The 16,902-nt window shown below is 45.5% G+C and overlaps 1 protein-coding gene across 3 annotated transcripts; it reads right to left on the reverse strand.

Moving 5' to 3' along the window:
* Positions 1 to 1,188: 1,188 nt before the first annotated feature.
* On the reverse strand, positions 1,189 to 16,708 carry SPRING1 (SREBF pathway regulator in golgi 1). Of its 3 annotated transcripts, none has more exons than XM_047828116.1 (5): positions 16,492 to 16,708; positions 7,975 to 8,131; positions 4,311 to 4,462; positions 3,577 to 3,690; positions 1,189 to 1,679 (listed from the first exon to the last, which is right to left on the reverse strand). In XM_047828116.1, the coding sequence occupies exons 1-5, from the start codon at positions 16,603 to 16,605 to the stop codon at positions 1,596 to 1,598; spliced, it is 621 nt and encodes a 206-aa protein (XP_047684072.1). In that variant the 5' UTR covers positions 16,606 to 16,708; the 3' UTR covers positions 1,189 to 1,595. The 3 variants fall into 3 exon arrangements, with proteins under 3 accessions (XP_047684072.1, XP_047684073.1, XP_047684074.1); XM_047828117.1 differs by having other exon boundaries at positions 16,428 to 16,687; XM_047828118.1 differs by lacking the exon at positions 7,975 to 8,131 and having other exon boundaries at positions 16,428 to 16,708.
* Positions 16,709 to 16,902: the final 194 nt, after the last annotated feature.

The raw sequence follows: 16,902 nt of genomic DNA on the forward strand, positions 1-16,902 counted from the left end.
ACCAATTGCCAGACGGTTCGCCCCCTGAGAAAGCTTATTTAGGGGGACAAACCACTTTGGGAAGATAAATATAAGATGTAACAGGAAGTTAAGGGAAATTTTAACTGCTACATACTGCAGAAACACACTGGAAGGCAAACATGGTCCAAAGAAAAAGCCATGCTTGGGGGGAAAAAAAAAAAAAAAAAAAAAAAAAAAAATATATATATATATATGTACATATACCTATACACATATATATACATATGTGTATATATATATACACACATATATCTCAAAAGCGGATTGTAGAACTAATGCCCTGCTCCAAGGTCAACAACTTGAACAACCAAAAAGTGAAAAAAAATACCTTGCCCAAGTGAGGGGCTCCAGGAAAGATCTGTGCGTTAATGTCTCCTGAGGGCAAAGAGCCATACTATTTGAGGGGCAGGATGTCTTTGAGGACCAAAGATCTAAGACCTTGAGCTTGAGAGAATCAGTGTCACATGAGAAATCCTGGGGGGTGCCTCGAGCATGTGGACGCACAGCCGCAGGTCCAGCATTCACGGACTCGTCCCACTGAGGGCAGGAGTAAGTCTCTTACAGAACCTTGACAGAAACCCGGGCTTTCCTCTTCCTTGCAAATCAGAAGGAAAGTGAAGGTCTGAACCTGTTATGTGTCCCGAAGCTGACAGCAATGAGGATGACTCTCACAGCCAGTTGCTAGATGTGTCTCCACGTAGCAATCACCTTGAGACCGGGCTTCCACAACAGGAGAGAGGAGGCTGCGGTGACGTCCTGAGGCTCCCAGCGTGCCACGGCTGGGCGGAGTATAATCATTTCAATGGCGGCATGGGAAACGAGAACAAAATCCTCCAGAACAACAAGCCCGAACTTCTGGTCGTAACAGTGCTCACAGAGAGGTAAATGAGCATATTCAAATACCACTATGAGAAAACCTGAGGGCGCCCGGTGCCCCCTGCTAGGAACATGGTACGGAGCGGAAATGGAATAGTATCTTTTGAGTTATTGGCAATTTTACATGTCAGGATACGGTGTTCAGAGCCCACACCCGAAGATGCTGTGAAAACAAAACCAAAAATAACTACCTTGAGAGATCACGCGCTTTCAGAGGGGCGAAACGCTTCATGTGGGTGAAGGGATGACTTAGCTCATGAAACTCAAGAACACAAGAAAACGACAACAACAACAATTTCCTTGAATATATTCAACTATCAAGGCAAGGCATCCTCCCCTATCAAACATCATCACCTTCCCACTACTCCAAAGAAATGCAATAAATAACTTTACAGTGAAGGGTTCCATGAGTCTACCATGGCAGAGGTGTCCCCGAGTGCCCACGCCTCCACGAGCTCGCCCGTAGTCTGTTCCTGAACGTGACTTGCTGGCGTTTCCAAGCTGCTTTACAGAACAGTTTCACGGGTTAAAGCCCAGTGGAGAGTGAGGCCAAAAGTACAACACAAGAAGTGGTCAAAGCCAAGGTCAAAGCACAAAGACCCTCTTCTTCCAAGCGGACTAGAGAACACTGGAGCGTGGCTTCGGGCCACAAGTTCTTCGGCGGTGCCTGGTCGCCCATGGGTCGTCTTCCGTGCCCGTCACGCAGGGAAGAGCTCAGGAGGGCTCTCTCCGTAGCAATACTTGGCTATGGGGTCCCTATAGGTGTTCTCGTGTTGCACGCTCTGTTGGCAAAAGGGAAGATAAGAGCGCCATGAGAGAGAGCAGAGTTTCACATTTTTCCCTCGCGGAACAGTGGAGATCAGAGCAGGACTGCGGGCAGTCACCCCTGCAGGAGCCTGGACGAGGCCATCTCCAAATGCCACCAAAAGGCTCCAAGGCACTTGTCTGAAACAAAGGTGGAAGCTCAACACAGAATGCCAACGAAGAGCATGAAAATGGGCAGAACATCACTATGTGACTGTTTCTTTTTACGTCAACAGTGAGGGGGTTTTTTTTTGCTGTTTTGGTTTTTTTCTTTTTAAACAGCCTAGCTATGACCTGGGCAATTCAAGGCAATCATTTTTTTTGCAAATGATTTTAAGTTAGATTAAGATCCAGTGGGTGCTTTGCTCCTGACTTCTGTGCTCCAAAGAAATGCAGTTCCTGGTCCTGAGCCCTGCAGAGACGAAGGAGATACCACCTCACGTGGCTCTCATGAAGGTTTATGTACCTCGAGGTCTGGCACATGAGCCCAGCCCCACAATACCACATAAGCCTCATCTGGCTAAGCAAACGGAGAGTGTGACTTAACAGACCATCATCCCCGATGGCTAATTTTCCAGCAATTTGTTTTCATACAAGCAACTTGAGTTGTTGGCTAGTCTGGAGTTCACTAGTTAGCCCAAGACCAATGTTTAGCAGCTGAATTGTAAGTATTAATCCAATTTATAGACATGCAGCAAATCTCTTTTTTGGGATACTGCAATCAACCGGCAACCAGGATCTCTCTCTTTGCAATAAAAAGATAGTTAGAAAAGTTAGCATCTTCCCTTAAGACTGGAAATAGCGTCTGGGTTTTATCGGTTAAGGAAAGAAAATATTCTGCCTTTTCTACCACTTCTCAGAATGAGAGAGAATCTGAATCAAAATGAGTCATGTGTTCAGCCTTCCTCCACATTTCCTTCAAAGCCCATTCAAGTGGAAAGCTCTTCCAGCAAAACAAGACCATCAGGAATTTCTTCATGTTTTCCAATGCTCATTATAATCCCTGAAATATTTACCCGGTGATTCTGAGTGCTCTGAGAGCAGACCAGAGACGGACAAAGTGGCATAAAATCAAAAGGCGGTCTACAGAAATCTGCCAAGGGTACGAGAGTCGCAGAGAATGACAAGTCTATCTCAGACGAAGCCAGCAGTCTTGGAGACGCCAAGGACACAAACCAGAAGAAGCGTGCTTGCACAATACACGTCTGCTGATCTTACGACCCGAGCCCCGACAACACCCGACCACACAAGCTGACAGCCAAGGCTGCAGAGCGATGCAAAGGCACAGACGTGCAGACACTTGCCGCGGCAGGTGCAGTGCCGAGTGGCCAAAGAGCAAAGCATCTACTGACAGCATGCTAGTGAGTACCGAGAGCTCGACAACCCGCACATTGATTCGTGTATTTTTAAGTGCCCACCTGCCCTGCCCCCTCAAATCCTAAAATAAACCACAACTCTGTCCCAGAACAAATTACTACTTCCTCTGAACAAGTGGTTGCCGGAAAGCCTCAGTCACATTTCAGTCAAAGACGCGGGGAGAGAACTGCTCTCAGGAACCGGACTGTGAGGACTCCACCCAGGCTTAAAAATAATTTTAAGCTCCCACTTGAAGTGCAGACATGCCAATCAGATAGGGGAGATGCGAGCTGATTAGACCTTGATTTAGTATAAGTATTTTACTTCCCTAATGTGTGCAACCTCCTGTTGACATTCTAAATACTATCACTGCACCAAACAAAGCTCGACGCCGCTTCGCTTAAATCTCTTCTCCACTGTTACTCTGCCAAGAGGCCTCCGCTGCGTATTCTCGAGTTTTCTTCTAAACCCTGACTCCCACTCGCCCATCCCCCAGCTAGAGGCATCAGAGCTTCTGACCTGGGATGAGGTTCTGCACTTGGCCAAACACAATTCAAAGTGATCTTCGACGGCCATGAAGAGGTTCTGGAATGCCACAGCTGCCCGGTTGAGGAAGCGCTCCAGGAGAAGTTGCTATGGAAACAAAAGTTAGTACCTGTAATAAATTCCAGACTCAGCAGTACAAGGTAACCTTGGATATTTCTCCTGAACTAAGAGACTGCTGATATGGAAGGGGGGTGGGGAGGGAGACAGCAAGCTCAAACGCACACGCGCCCTATACCCTATGCGTCAGGTATCTGATGAGCAATACAGCAGCCCATCCTGCAAAACTAACTGGGAACCTCCTTTCACTGTCAACCTTTCTTCACAGCAGCAATTTCTGACATGTCAAAGTTCCCTCCTCAGTGCTTTTTTGTTTTTTTAATGTTTATTTATTTTGAGAGCGAGCCCACAAGGGCGGGGCAGAGAGAGAGAGAGAGAGAGAGAGAGAGAGAGAGAGAGAGAGAGAGAGACACATCCCAAGCAGGCTCCGCACTGTCAGCACGGAGCCCAATGTGGGGCTCCATCCCACAAACCGTGAGATGACGACTTGAGCTGAAATCAAGAGTCGGATGCTTAACCGACTGAGATCCCCAGGTGCCCCTCTCAGTTCTACCTTCAGAACAGCTTCACGTGGAGACGTCAGTGCTCATCATGAAGTCTCATCCTAAACAGAGAGAGGAGGGGACGTGGAGGGGAGCGGCTCTGCCTACCTTGCTGGGCTGCAGGCAGCAGGACACGCAGTACTCGTAAGCGCTGCAGCAGCCGTTGGGCAGGCAGCCGTCACATCGGTACTGCTTCGTGCCGGGGACGTTGACGTTACAGCAGCCGTTCACCAGCAAATCCTTCCTTTCACAAATGTATCCTGGAAGTCAGAGACTCACCTGAGTATAAAGCCGGCGGTTCTCGCACCTCGCTACCGGGGTGACCACAATGAGGGTACTGTGCGCAGAGAACGCAGAGACAGAACGTGGAGTCTGGAGCGTCCCAGGCATCAAAGGGCCAGGAGTCAGACACAAAGGGACCAGAGCTTTTTACGTGCGGCGTTTACAGGCAGCATGGACTCCCACGTTGTAACCAGGCTATACATTCTAACCCACCTAAAGCGACCTTTCGGTCTGCTGTCATGTGTTTGATTTAATCACCACATCAAGTCACACCTAACCAACGTAAGCTACTCTCTCACCTGTGATTGAAGAAAAATGGCATTGTGTTTAGAAAAGGAAAAAAAAAAAGAAAATAGAAAAAAAACCAAGGCATTCATTCCTGAAAGTCAGAGCCGTCTGGATTAAAAAACCAACCAACCAACCCTCCCCCTTTACAAATATATTTTAAATGCCTGGCATTTATTTACTTAGTAGTTTGGAAGATTTTTTTTAAACGTAGTCCTACCTAATCTTCATAAATTGATTCAGGCTGTTTGTAAGTATATAGGCCTGGGACTCAACTAGCCCTCAGCGTTAGGGAATACAAGTTCTCTACCACCCAAGGGAGAAAAATCCTAATTCCCTCCACTCCTCATAAATCCCATCATCTGTACATGCTCCCTCCACCCCAATCAAACCCATCCTCAACTTGAAGGAAAGAATCTCCTTACAAAAACCAATTTATTGTTCAGAGCTGCTAAACAGACATTTCTCTACAACCTTCTGGGAGTGGGACAGAAAAATGTAAGAATAAGTGCACGAGGGACACCACATGGCCCTTGGGAAACTCCCAGGTGTGTGCAACCAGCCCACAGGTCTCCACCCGGGCCCACAGGTGCCCACAGGCGTGGAGCAGCTGTCGCTAGCGTCATTCCATTCCAAATGCCCCAGCTTCTTAATCCTCAGACAATGAGACTCGGTGAAGCACAAGGTCGTTTTCTGAAACTACTCTGGAAAACACAGTCTGCGCGGGAGCAGGAGGCACCAGTAACTTAACAATGGAAGAGACTCAGAGGACCCGCACTTAACACCTGGAAAACTGGAGCCTGGAAAGAACCAGACCCCAGTTACCTGAGAACTAGGAACTTTGCGTTGCTGTTTCTGACTATGCCATTCTGTCTTCCATGTTGAAAGAAGACTTGAACGCCATAGGAAATGTTTCTGGGATTCCCAACTATTCTTACTCATTTTCTCCACTGGGATTATAAACAAACAAAAGTCCAAAGAGGCCAGCGTGTTTCTCAAAATTCTGCCCCAAATAACTACCCTCCAACCTTATTACCTCTGTGTCAGGAAGACGTAAAATAGAATGTAACCTAAACCCCACTTGTGAAAACTATCTTTCTGCCCTTTTCTCTCTCCCGTATTGTGTCCGCACCACTGCGTGCCTTTTGCGCCCCAGTGCTAGCTGCAGGTAGTTAGCCTTGAAACCACAGGTCCTCCTGACGGCTGGTAAAATAAAGCTAATCAAGATTTCTCCTTTTGCATCGTAAATCTATTCATGCAAATGTTGTTTCCAACAAAGAGTCCAGTAAGATCACAACCTCAGAGTGTGTTGCTATTGACTGAGAAATTAACTCCTAACCCTGGAAAAGCTTGCCATTCTAATTGGTTGTCTTATTTAATAACTGTTACCCTGGAAATATTTGCGGTGGCACCTGCTTGCTGAAAGACATAAATTCCTCCAAGTTTTCTTTGTACCGTTTATTGCTTCTCACAGTCGTAAAGGTACAATAAAAACTATGGCTCCTGGATTTTTATTGATTGATTCTTGGAACTTTTTACTTTAAGAAATCTGAGAGTCTTTGTCTCCCATGAATTAATCAGAGGGAAATTATTCGTTTGCTCGCTACAACAAAAAACGGCTGTCACTCACAACCTAATGTTAACCAGGAGACCCAGGGGGTTAAGACTTCATGTTTTCTCACTGGGTGTCATACGAACAAAACAGTCTCCAAGCAAAAAAGGACTGGACTCTAAGTTCAGTCCTGGCCCGGGGTCCGCCCACTGACTGGCTCTATCACCTTACGGAAGTAAATTGCCTTTGCCAAATTTTAAGAAACAAAACAGAACACAAAAAGAAGCTATCTGCGGTATTATTTGCCTTCTCAATGTGATCTTAGAGGTGGAGGCTGACACTGGCCATCACTGCTGGAGCATGAGGGCATTTTTGTGCAAAACTGTCCAGCTCTTCCACCGTAGGTGGGTGGTTTGCCTCTGATCCCTTCCTTCAATTCCAAATAACCTCATCTGGTCTGATACCTTTGAGATCTTTTCGTCAAGGTTTTATTTATTTATTTTCTATTTTGCTGGGAACGCAAACTCTTTTGAAGAAACAATAAACGCATGGCCATTGTCATGTTAAAGACTGCGCATCTGCATTTTGGTCGGTCAGTGTGTACAGAGGAGTTTTCTAATTCAAGGTCGCCTGGGTCAATTTCGCTACTGCCAGAGTCACAACCCACTTGTGCTCAGGTTCTCTGAAATAAGACCACAAGTTACTCTTGCAAACAAACCAACCGCATAATCTCCAAACCACCAACTGAAAAGAGAAAAATCTGTAGAACTAGCAGGGAACTCTGAAAAGCTGTTTGTGGATAGTTGACATTAAGGAAAAGTGTTACTTTTTTGATGTAATCGTGGTATCCTGATCATGGTTTACAAAAGAGTCCTTGCCCTGGTAGGCAAGTTCCTTAGCCCCTTGGTGCCTGTGTCTTCACCTATTAAGTAACAAGAACAATGCCCACACCTCATAGGACTGCTGCAAAAATCAGAAGAGATATTCAAAGAGAGGTTTTAGCCCAGTGCCCGACATGCAGTTAAGAGCTCACTTAATGCAGGTTGCACACTCATGAGAGACCCTCTTTGGGAAGACTGGGCCAGCCTTCGTGTAGTGAGCCCTCGAGCAGTGGTCTAATCCAACTACCTCAACAGCGCAGGAATCGCCTTTCTTATAGACTAAAAGGAGGCAAGAACACTGTGGGAGGAAACCCCAGACAGACAGGCAGCCATTTTCACTGTAAGAGTAACACATTTGGAATATGTTTATAATTCACGTGAGATCACCCAGTTAGTCAATGAGCACATTTCCAAAGTGCCAGAACCATGGGGATAGTATGTAGGTCACCAAGGAGGAATGCTGGTTACCCTGTAGAGTTCACCATTCAGAGAAGAGAACACTGGCAAGATCTGAATATCATGGGGCCAGGACGAGACCGGCAGGAAGCAGCCTAGGGACTGGTGCAGGGTCCAATGCTTCAGAGACAGAATTATCAGGACCAAACTTCTCTGACAGTGAGGGGGATTATGAATGATGAGTAAGGTATGAGACACAGAGATGTGAGAAATGCTGGAAATGAGCAGGAAGGGACAAGGCTCTGTATAAAACCCAAGCGATGGACTCCCACTGGAATCCATCGCTGGCTGCAGAGAGGACGGGAGCCAGCCCTACCTAGCTCGTCCGTGATGAGATGCTTCCCTTGAATGGAGTTCCGGCACTGGTTGCCAGGCCGACTGCTGTTGCCCAGGTGAAACTGCACTTTCCACGGAATGGGCTGGTCGTGGTCTTGAACCTGGAGGAGATTCCGATCTCTCACTGCCCTCTCCTCCTACAGAGACGACAAACAGAAAGGTTAAGGTACCGTTTCTTGCATTTCTGCCAATTTTTCATACAAACTACAAGACAGAAACAATATAAAAAAGCTTGCCCAACAGGAATCGTCACCCCCACCCCCATATGAGCAAAGTCTGAGCCAAAGTCATAATATAAAAAGCAAAATAAACCTGTAGGAAAAGTAGTAAAATAAGGCTATGCTTCAAAACTGGCATAATTACGTTAACGGCCCCTGGATTACATGCACATTGTAAACATGTATGAAAGTGTTAATTCCATGCAAAACTTTGGAGGGAAAAAGTCTTAAACCTTAAATGATTTGCCATCGATAAAACAATTTATTTTTATATCAAAACAAACACATTGTGGAATAAAAGGTAAAATGTGAATACACTTTTAAAATAGAAGAGGAGACTTCACAAAATTTTGCAATGGTCATTTCAGACAATACCTGGACTCATCTGGAGCACAAGGTCACTTCCATTACGAGTACTTCAGTGGTAAACTCAGGGGATACTGAATTGGGAGGTTGGTTTTAGGGGCAAGAAGAAGCATGTCAACTCGCAAATTTCTCCTATGAAAAAACAGTGAGTATGCAACCCTTACAACATACCTTTCTTTACATAAGACATCCTTGCCAGCCAGCCCTTTACCTACATGTGCAAAGGGACTTGCTGCTCTACAGCCAAGCCCCTGCACCTTCTCTCCTAGCCTCCAAGCTGCAGCCGAGCTTTCAAAACTGCTTTTCCTATACTATTACAGAAACTAAGGGGAAGGCACCTGAGTACCAGAAGACAAGCCAAGCATGAGATAGCCATCTTCTGAATCCTTTAACCTGCTGTTGGAAAACAAAACAATTATATAAGACTCTCTCCCAAAGGCTTTTTATACACTTTAAACATTCTACCTTTTTAATAGAATTCTGTGGCTTTTACCATTAATGATCTATCATGTGTCACCAGCAAAAGGGACTAACTTTGAGAGTTTGATGGCAAATGATATATACTTTAAAACAATGGAACAGATCCTTATAGTTACTGAGATTTCTTTAGGAAAGCAATCTGGAAAAAGCTATTAATATTTAAAATAAACACATCCACAGGGGCACCTTGGTGGCTCAGTCGATTGTCTAACTTCAGCTCAGATCATGGTCTCACAGCTTGTGAGTTCCAGCCCCACGTTGGGCTCTATGCTGACAGCTCAGAGCCTGGAGCCTGCTTCGGAGTCTGTGTCTCCCTCTCTCTCTGCCCCTCCACAACTTGTGCATGTGCTCTCTCTTTCTCTCTCAAAAATAAACATTAAAAAAATTTTGAAAAGGGGCGCCTGGGTGGCTCAGTCAGTTAAGCGTCTGACTTCGGCTCAGGTCATCATCTCACAGCTTGTGGGTTCGAGCCCCACGTTGGGCTCGAGCCCCACGTTGGGCTCTATGCTGACAGCTCAGAGCCTGGAGCCTGTTTCGGAGTCTGTGTCTCCCTCTCTCTCTCTCTCTGCCCCTCCCCTGTTCACACTCTGTCTCTCTCTCTCTCTCTCTCTCTCTCAAAAAATAAACATTAAAAAAATTTTTCAATTAAAAAAAATAATACACATCCACACACTCTCCTTTGGCACAGCAAGCACATTTAAAAAAAATTTTTTTTAACGTTTATTTATTTTTGAGACAAAAAAACAGAGCATGAACGGGGGAGGGTCGGAGAGAGAGATGGAGACACAGAATCTGAAACAGGCTCCAGGCTCTGAGTTGTCAGCACAGAGCCCGACGCGAGGCTCGAACTCACAGACCGTGAGATCATGGCCTGAGCTGAAGTCGGACACTTGACTGACTGGGCCACCCAGGCGCCCCATAAACACATTTTTGAGCTTCTCCTATAGAAAGTACCACCGTGTAAGGATGCACCAGGATGTTTACTACAGCACCGTTTACATGGTAGGAAACACCTAGAAACCCAACAGAGAAATGACTGAAAAACACAGGCATAGCTATGGCCACTATAAACAACCCAGATGTGAATGATATATATTTATCTAGAGTAAGTTCTTAAATCTGAACTTGCACATTAAATTATACAGGGTCTTTAAAACAGATTCTGATTCCTGAGCCCAACTTCAGACTGAGTAAAAATCTCTGTGAATGGGACCTAGGAATCAGTATTGTTAAACCACCCAGCTGATTTTAATAGAGACCACTGTGTGTAGACCACTGGATGCCCACAATATATTATTAAGTGATACCAGCAAGTTACAAAAGAACATGCATATTATCACACACTATAACAATTATAACAACATACACATACAAATTTGTAAGAGCTGAGATAACAGTATGGAAAGATATGCTACAGACGTGGAAGGGACAGAGGTGACTGTTAACACCTTTGGTCATCTTTGGGATATCTTCACTTTAAAATAAAATGATAGAAGCGTAATTACCATTAATATGAGAAGACACTGAGGTATCTACACGAACTCTGTATTATCCTTGAAACTTTTCTCTATATCTGTAATTGCCCCAAAATAAAAATTTTACTTTAAAAAAGCATGATTACCAACATTAAAGACAAAAACTGCCCACAATCCCACTGCTTAAACAAAGCTGTATCAATATGTATACATTGACTTCTAGCCTGTGACCCTGGCGTTTATACTACAAAGTAGGAGGCTTTGCATTCAACTCTTCTTGACACTAACTGGATGGTAAGCCATCCAAGTACCTACATTATCTTGACAAGAACATCTTCAAGGCTATATAATAACCTATCATGTTCCCATGCCATAATTTAGTAAACACATCTTCTACAGAATAACACCTTTGTTATCAGAGGTAGCACTGCAATAAAGTTTGTTTATTCTCTTCAATAACTTGTAATAATTATCAAAACCAGTTAATGCTATATGTGCCAAATAACTTCCCCAAAGCTATATATACCATTTGTAACATCACCAGCATTTACATAACAGTGTTTGCAATTTTACCACCACTGCACCAGTACTGGGTTTTGTTCTTTAATTTACTAAGTGTACAACAGTCACACTTAGTGGCTTTAATTTCTATTCTGCCTCTCCCGTTTGTTTCATTTATAGGCAAAAACTGGCACTGGCAGGAACAGGATGGGTTATATATAAACAACATCTATACTCCTTGGTTGGTGCAAGAAGAGGGGCTAAGTGCAGAAGCCTTGGGAATATGGGGCAAATTACTTAGCTACATACAGTTTAACTACCTGGACATTTATATTCCTCTGCTCTGCTGGGACCCTATCAGTTAACTGCATAGTCAAGCTATGTCCAATCGAAACTGAGCTTCGAATGCTGCCCTAGATAAATTAATAGCCATTTAGACTAGTAAGCAGCTGGTCAAAGTACACTGGATCTCACAAGATTAAAAGTACTCCTAACATTACTCTCAAACTATCCTGTTAGTCTTCCCGAAAGAAAACAAGTCTTCACAGCCAAGTGCATCCCAGAAGGACCTCTTCCACATAACTACACTCCTGGTAAACAGGAAGGCAATTCTTCCAGCACTTGAACTTGTTTTCAAACATGAATATTTAAGACCTTGCCAAAAAGACTGGGTAAGAGTTGTACGATCAAAAAAAAAAGGGGGGGGGCTGTACAAGAGATAGTGTAATACATGGTGACTTATGTAATGAATTAACACATTCATTTTTCTGAGGGTCCAGTCTCACCAAGCATTGGGGGGGGGGGGGGCACTGAAGGGATCCCTTCCATGGTTTTAAGCCCCTACCAAACTGATCTACCCTACTAGGTTGTCTCAATTCTAGGCCTGTATATATACACACGTGCATGCACCTGTGTGTGTGTGTGTGTGTGTGTGTGTGTGTGTGTGTGTTCCCCCCGCAAAGGTAATAAGTCCTTACAATGCATTAAGGATACACAGACAAAGGCAGTCAGGCTCTCTACTCTCAAGGAGTCCCCAGAGCAGTCGATAAAGAAGCATGCACAGAAATCAGTGCAATTAACCCCAATGGATGTCCACACAAGGGTACGCTGGGGTACAAAGAAAAGAGCAGGAACAAAAAGGAGCAAAGCAAAATAACATCTGAACTTTCTTCATAAATTATAAGGAGTTACTGTAATGCTTTTATTACTAACATGTTACTTAGCCTGACTTAAAAAGGAGTACTTCAATAACTGTCCTATTTTTCAGAGGTTATCATAATGGTCAAATGAGATCAATGTCCCATGGTTGATGAAATTACAGGTCACTATTTTCCTCCTCTACCCTGGGCAGTACTTGACAAATTTTCTGAAAAATATTTATATCTTGATAATCAGTGAACAACAAAACAAAAACAGATTAGCAGCTCTTAGGATGTATGACACTTCAGAAGTATCGAACTTACACTCTTAGTCTACCGCAACTTACATACTTAATTACGTTAAAGCTAAAGATGTTAACCTATTTTCAAAGAGTTATGCACACAGCCCGGGACTTTCAGGAACTGGTCTACTGGAACATTAGGAGAACATTTATTTACGTAAGAGGACCTCTAAGGATCCTTCCGTCTCAGCTCAAATGCCCCACAGGGTTAGGCCCACCTTGTTGCTCTACCACAACATCTTGTTTTTTTTCTCTTCGTATCATAAGCCTGCAACATTTCTGGTCATTTGCCATTTCTGCTCCCTTATTCCCTGGCAGAATACAGGCTCTCGGAGAATAAGACCTTGCCTGCTTTGTGCCTTACCACCCCGCCCTCCATCTTCATCACCTAGCAGACAGCACCTAGAGCATAGCTGGGGTTCACTGAACATTTGTTAAACACACCCAAGTTACTCGGCACCCAATCCTCTCCCCCAATGGCATTCCCACCATTGTCACTAATTTCTCCTGAGCTCCCATCTCTATCGCTACAATTTAAACTATCCCCCAAAGCATTAATTAACGTGAAAACCACAGAAAAGAGGAATTCAAAGCAATAGAGGATAATCAGCTATTCTCTAGGCAAAACAGCAGCTGCATTTGCTCCACGAGTTCAGGATCTCACTCGAGGCAGAGCTTGGGACCATACTGAGCTTTACAATTTTTCGTGGCCTCTTCTCAATTCAGTCCCAACACACACGCCCCCGCCCCATATATTCTATACCGCATCTCCGTTCCACAACTGATGAACCTGAGGCCAGGCAAAACGAAGCACACTCGCCTCGTGTCGCACAGGAGTGCCAGCGACCAGAACTGCAGGGAGCAGAGAGCAAGAGAAGCAAACTCAAGTGCATATAGGACGGCATCAGCCAGAATGGGCTCCAAGGTGGGTCCCGAGAACCCTTTATACTCTTTACACGGAGAATCTCGATATGGTGGTTCATGAGGATCATGGCTATTGATATTTATCATATCGGAAATTAAAAAAATAAATTTTTAAATTACTTTAAATTATCTATTCATTTAAAAATAACAATGAACCTATTACATGTCAACAGGTTTTTGTTTGGTTTTGGTCTATGAAAAAAATCTTCAAAACAAAAAAGAAATTTGGTGAGAAGATGCTTTTACGTTTCTGCAAACCCTTTTAACGTCTGGCAGAATGGAAGACACCTGGGTTCTCACATCACCCTCTGCAGTCAATCTGTTGCAATATGTTGTTTGGGTTGAAGCATATGAAGAAAATCCACCTCCCGCAGATGTGTCTTTGGAAATGGGAGGGATAGTTTAATGGTGTTGTCAAATAATTACAGATAATCTTCTTTAGTACTACGTCAAAACTTGACAGGTGTAGTTTCTTTTTTTTTGTGGGGGGGGGGACAAGTGTGGTTTCTTAAAAGGTCATTGCAAATGATGCAGCCACTTTGGAAAACAGTCTGGCAGTTCCTCAAAAAGTTAAGGATGGAGTTACCGTGTGGCCCATCAAGTCCACTCCGAGGACCATACCTAAGAGAACTGAAAACATATTTCCAAATAAAGACGGATATCTAAACTGTGAATAATGTTCTGTTGTCTTTGGAACAGAATATTATTCACACATAAAAATGAAGTACTAATGTATACTACAACATGGATAAACCTTAAAGTCACTGGCTTCGAACTGAAAGAAGCCAGACATAGAAGAATACACGTTGTAGGATTCCATCTACATGACACGTCCAGAACAGCAAATCTGTAGAGATAGAAAGCTGACTAGTGGTTGCCAGGAGTTGATGGGCAGGGATAGAGAGAGGCGACCGTGAAAGTGTTTCTTCGTGTTCGAGAGGCTGCGGGGGGTTTGTAGGGAAAATCGCAGAGCAGACGGCATCTGAGTCAAGACATGAAAAATTAGTTCGAGAAGGAAGGAAAAGTCATCCCAATTAAAAAGACGCACGACTCACTCGTTTGTTCAACCCATATCTGAGTGCCCGTTAAGTGCCTGGCAATATTCTCAGGGGTGAGATTCTATGAGCAACACAGACAAGGGCCCTGTTCTCAAGAAAATTACCTTCTAGAAGGAAGAGAGAGGGAAGACAGATAAGTAAATGAACAAGAAATGTCCAGTTAGTGATTCCTACTACAAAGAAAATAAAGCAAAATCTATGGGCAAGGAACCTTAATTTAAATTGTGTCACCTGGTGTGGCCTGAGACAGCAACAGTCTGGCCTGAAGTGCTTAAGTGACAAAAAAAAAAAAAAAAAACAACCTCACCATGCAGTGACCCTGGAATGGAGTCTAGAGTTTTATCTGAGTGCAACAGAAATTCAAAGGAGGATTATACCCAGGGGAGTGCTGTGATTTTTTTTCCCCCCCCCCACCCTAGATTATCAACCCTGTCACTGCTGGGTAGAGAAACACACTGCCAGACAAGAAAGGAAGCAGATACCTGCTGGTGAGCTACTGCAGAAGTCCAGATAAGAGACGAAGGTAGTCCCACCTAGGGTGACAGGAGTGACAATCATGAGAAAGGGACAGAATCAGGATACACTGTGGAGGTAGACACAGTATTTTAGATGTGGGGAGTGAGGAAAAAAAGGAAGTATTTGTGGCTTGACTACCTGGTGAAGAGTAATGCCACTAATTGAGCCTGGGAAGACTGGAGAGGAAGTGTCGGTGGTGCAGAATCAAAAGTTCTGTTCTGGCCAAGGATGAGAAGCCTACGACATATTCAAGAAGACGTCAAGTAGGCAGGTGCATAGAAGAACTGAGGGTTTCTGTATAGGTCTAGGCTAAAGTTATAAATTGGGATATCAAGAGCATACAACTGGTATTTAAGCACTGGGTCAGAGAGAAAGGCAGAGATCTGAGTCCAAGATTACTATAACACTCAGTGGTCCACCAGACAGAGAAGGAACAACATGTGACCACAAGAAAATATCTGTGAGGCTGCAGAAAACACAAGTCCCTGAAGCACTTAGTTCATGCATGTCACCAACACATCCCAGTCAATATAAGAGGCTCACAACTCTCAGCCTCTGTTTGCCTAAGGTAAGAGGTGGGGTACCGTTCTCTAATCTTCACTTTACTCAGCTCTCCCACCAATCCCATTTAACTAGGGTGACCACACAGTTCATTTACTTGCTATTCGTTAATATATTTTATTTACAAACATGACCCTTGGAGTCAAAAAAGGAGCTTTTATTAATAACTACATCAGAGCAACAGCATAAACCGGATCGTCCCTGATTACGCTGTGAGGTATGCGCACCCCTTCTAAAAACCCAAACGCTCAAACCGGACGTCCGAACAAACTTTCAATTGCTTTGGCCGCATTTCTCACCAAAGCATCCTGCCTTTTCTCCCAGAAATTCTCACATGGGAAGAAAAACTAACGGGATGGGGAGGTAAAAAGAAAATTCCATCCAACCAAGTTATGCACAGAAGGTTACCTCGTGGGTCCTGCTGGGTCTCCCGGATGAACTGCTGAGCCCTCAAAGTAAATGCAGGCGAGGCACCTAAGCTCTGGTCTCGCAATTCGGCTTCTTACCACCCCCGCCTCTCTGAGCCTCAGTTTCCCCCGCTGCAATCTGGAGACACCCATCCCCCAGGACTGCCAGGAGAATGAAACAAGAAATGCACGCCCCCTCTAAGCCCTGGACCCCGCAGGCAGAAGGCACGCTGATGGCAGTAAGGGTAATAACCACAGCTAAGGGCCGACACACCTGGGTTCGAGTCCCACCTGTACCCCTAGCCTAGCAGCTCCTTCTCTCCCGGGCACCAACGAAATGGGCAGGTCCCTTCGTCCATCCTCAGTCCCAGCGCACCGGACTCTCGGACACACTGGCAGCGCGGCTGCACAGGGGGTTCCCCCCAAGCCGGGGGAAACCAGGCGGCCGGGAGAGCAAAGGTGGGAGGGCGGCGGGCAGCCACTGACCTGCTTGAAGGTGCTGCTGAGGAAGTAGACGAGCGAGAGCCCGAAGACCAGGGCGAGCACCCACCTCTTCCGGAGGAGCCGGCGCCACACCATAGCCGGGAGGTTCACCATGCCGGCGCGGACGCGGGGCGCGGCGGCCGGGGCGCACAGCGGGGAAGGCCCGGGGCCCGGGCGGCATGGCCCCTATACGGCCGGCGGACACATTAACCGCGGCGGACGCCGGCCCCTCGGCGTTCGGTGCAGCCAGCTCCCGGCAGCCACCCCGCGTCGCCCCACGTGACCCCTCCCCACGCCCCGCCTCCGCTCCGCTCGGAGGGGCCAGGCGGCCTCGCTCGGCTCCTCGCTATTGGTCCCTGAGGAGCGACGGGCTCCTATTGGCTGAATCCCGAAAAGGGGGCGGGCAACCGCGTGCGCACAGCAAGAGGAGCCGCGCCGCGCCGCGGTCTTAGCGCCTGGCTAAGGCTACCTGACAGAG

This window comes from Prionailurus viverrinus, chromosome D3 (genome assembly GCF_022837055.1).
Source record: "Prionailurus viverrinus isolate Anna chromosome D3, UM_Priviv_1.0, whole genome shotgun sequence".
Lineage (NCBI taxonomy): Eukaryota > Metazoa > Chordata > Mammalia > Carnivora > Felidae > Prionailurus > Prionailurus viverrinus.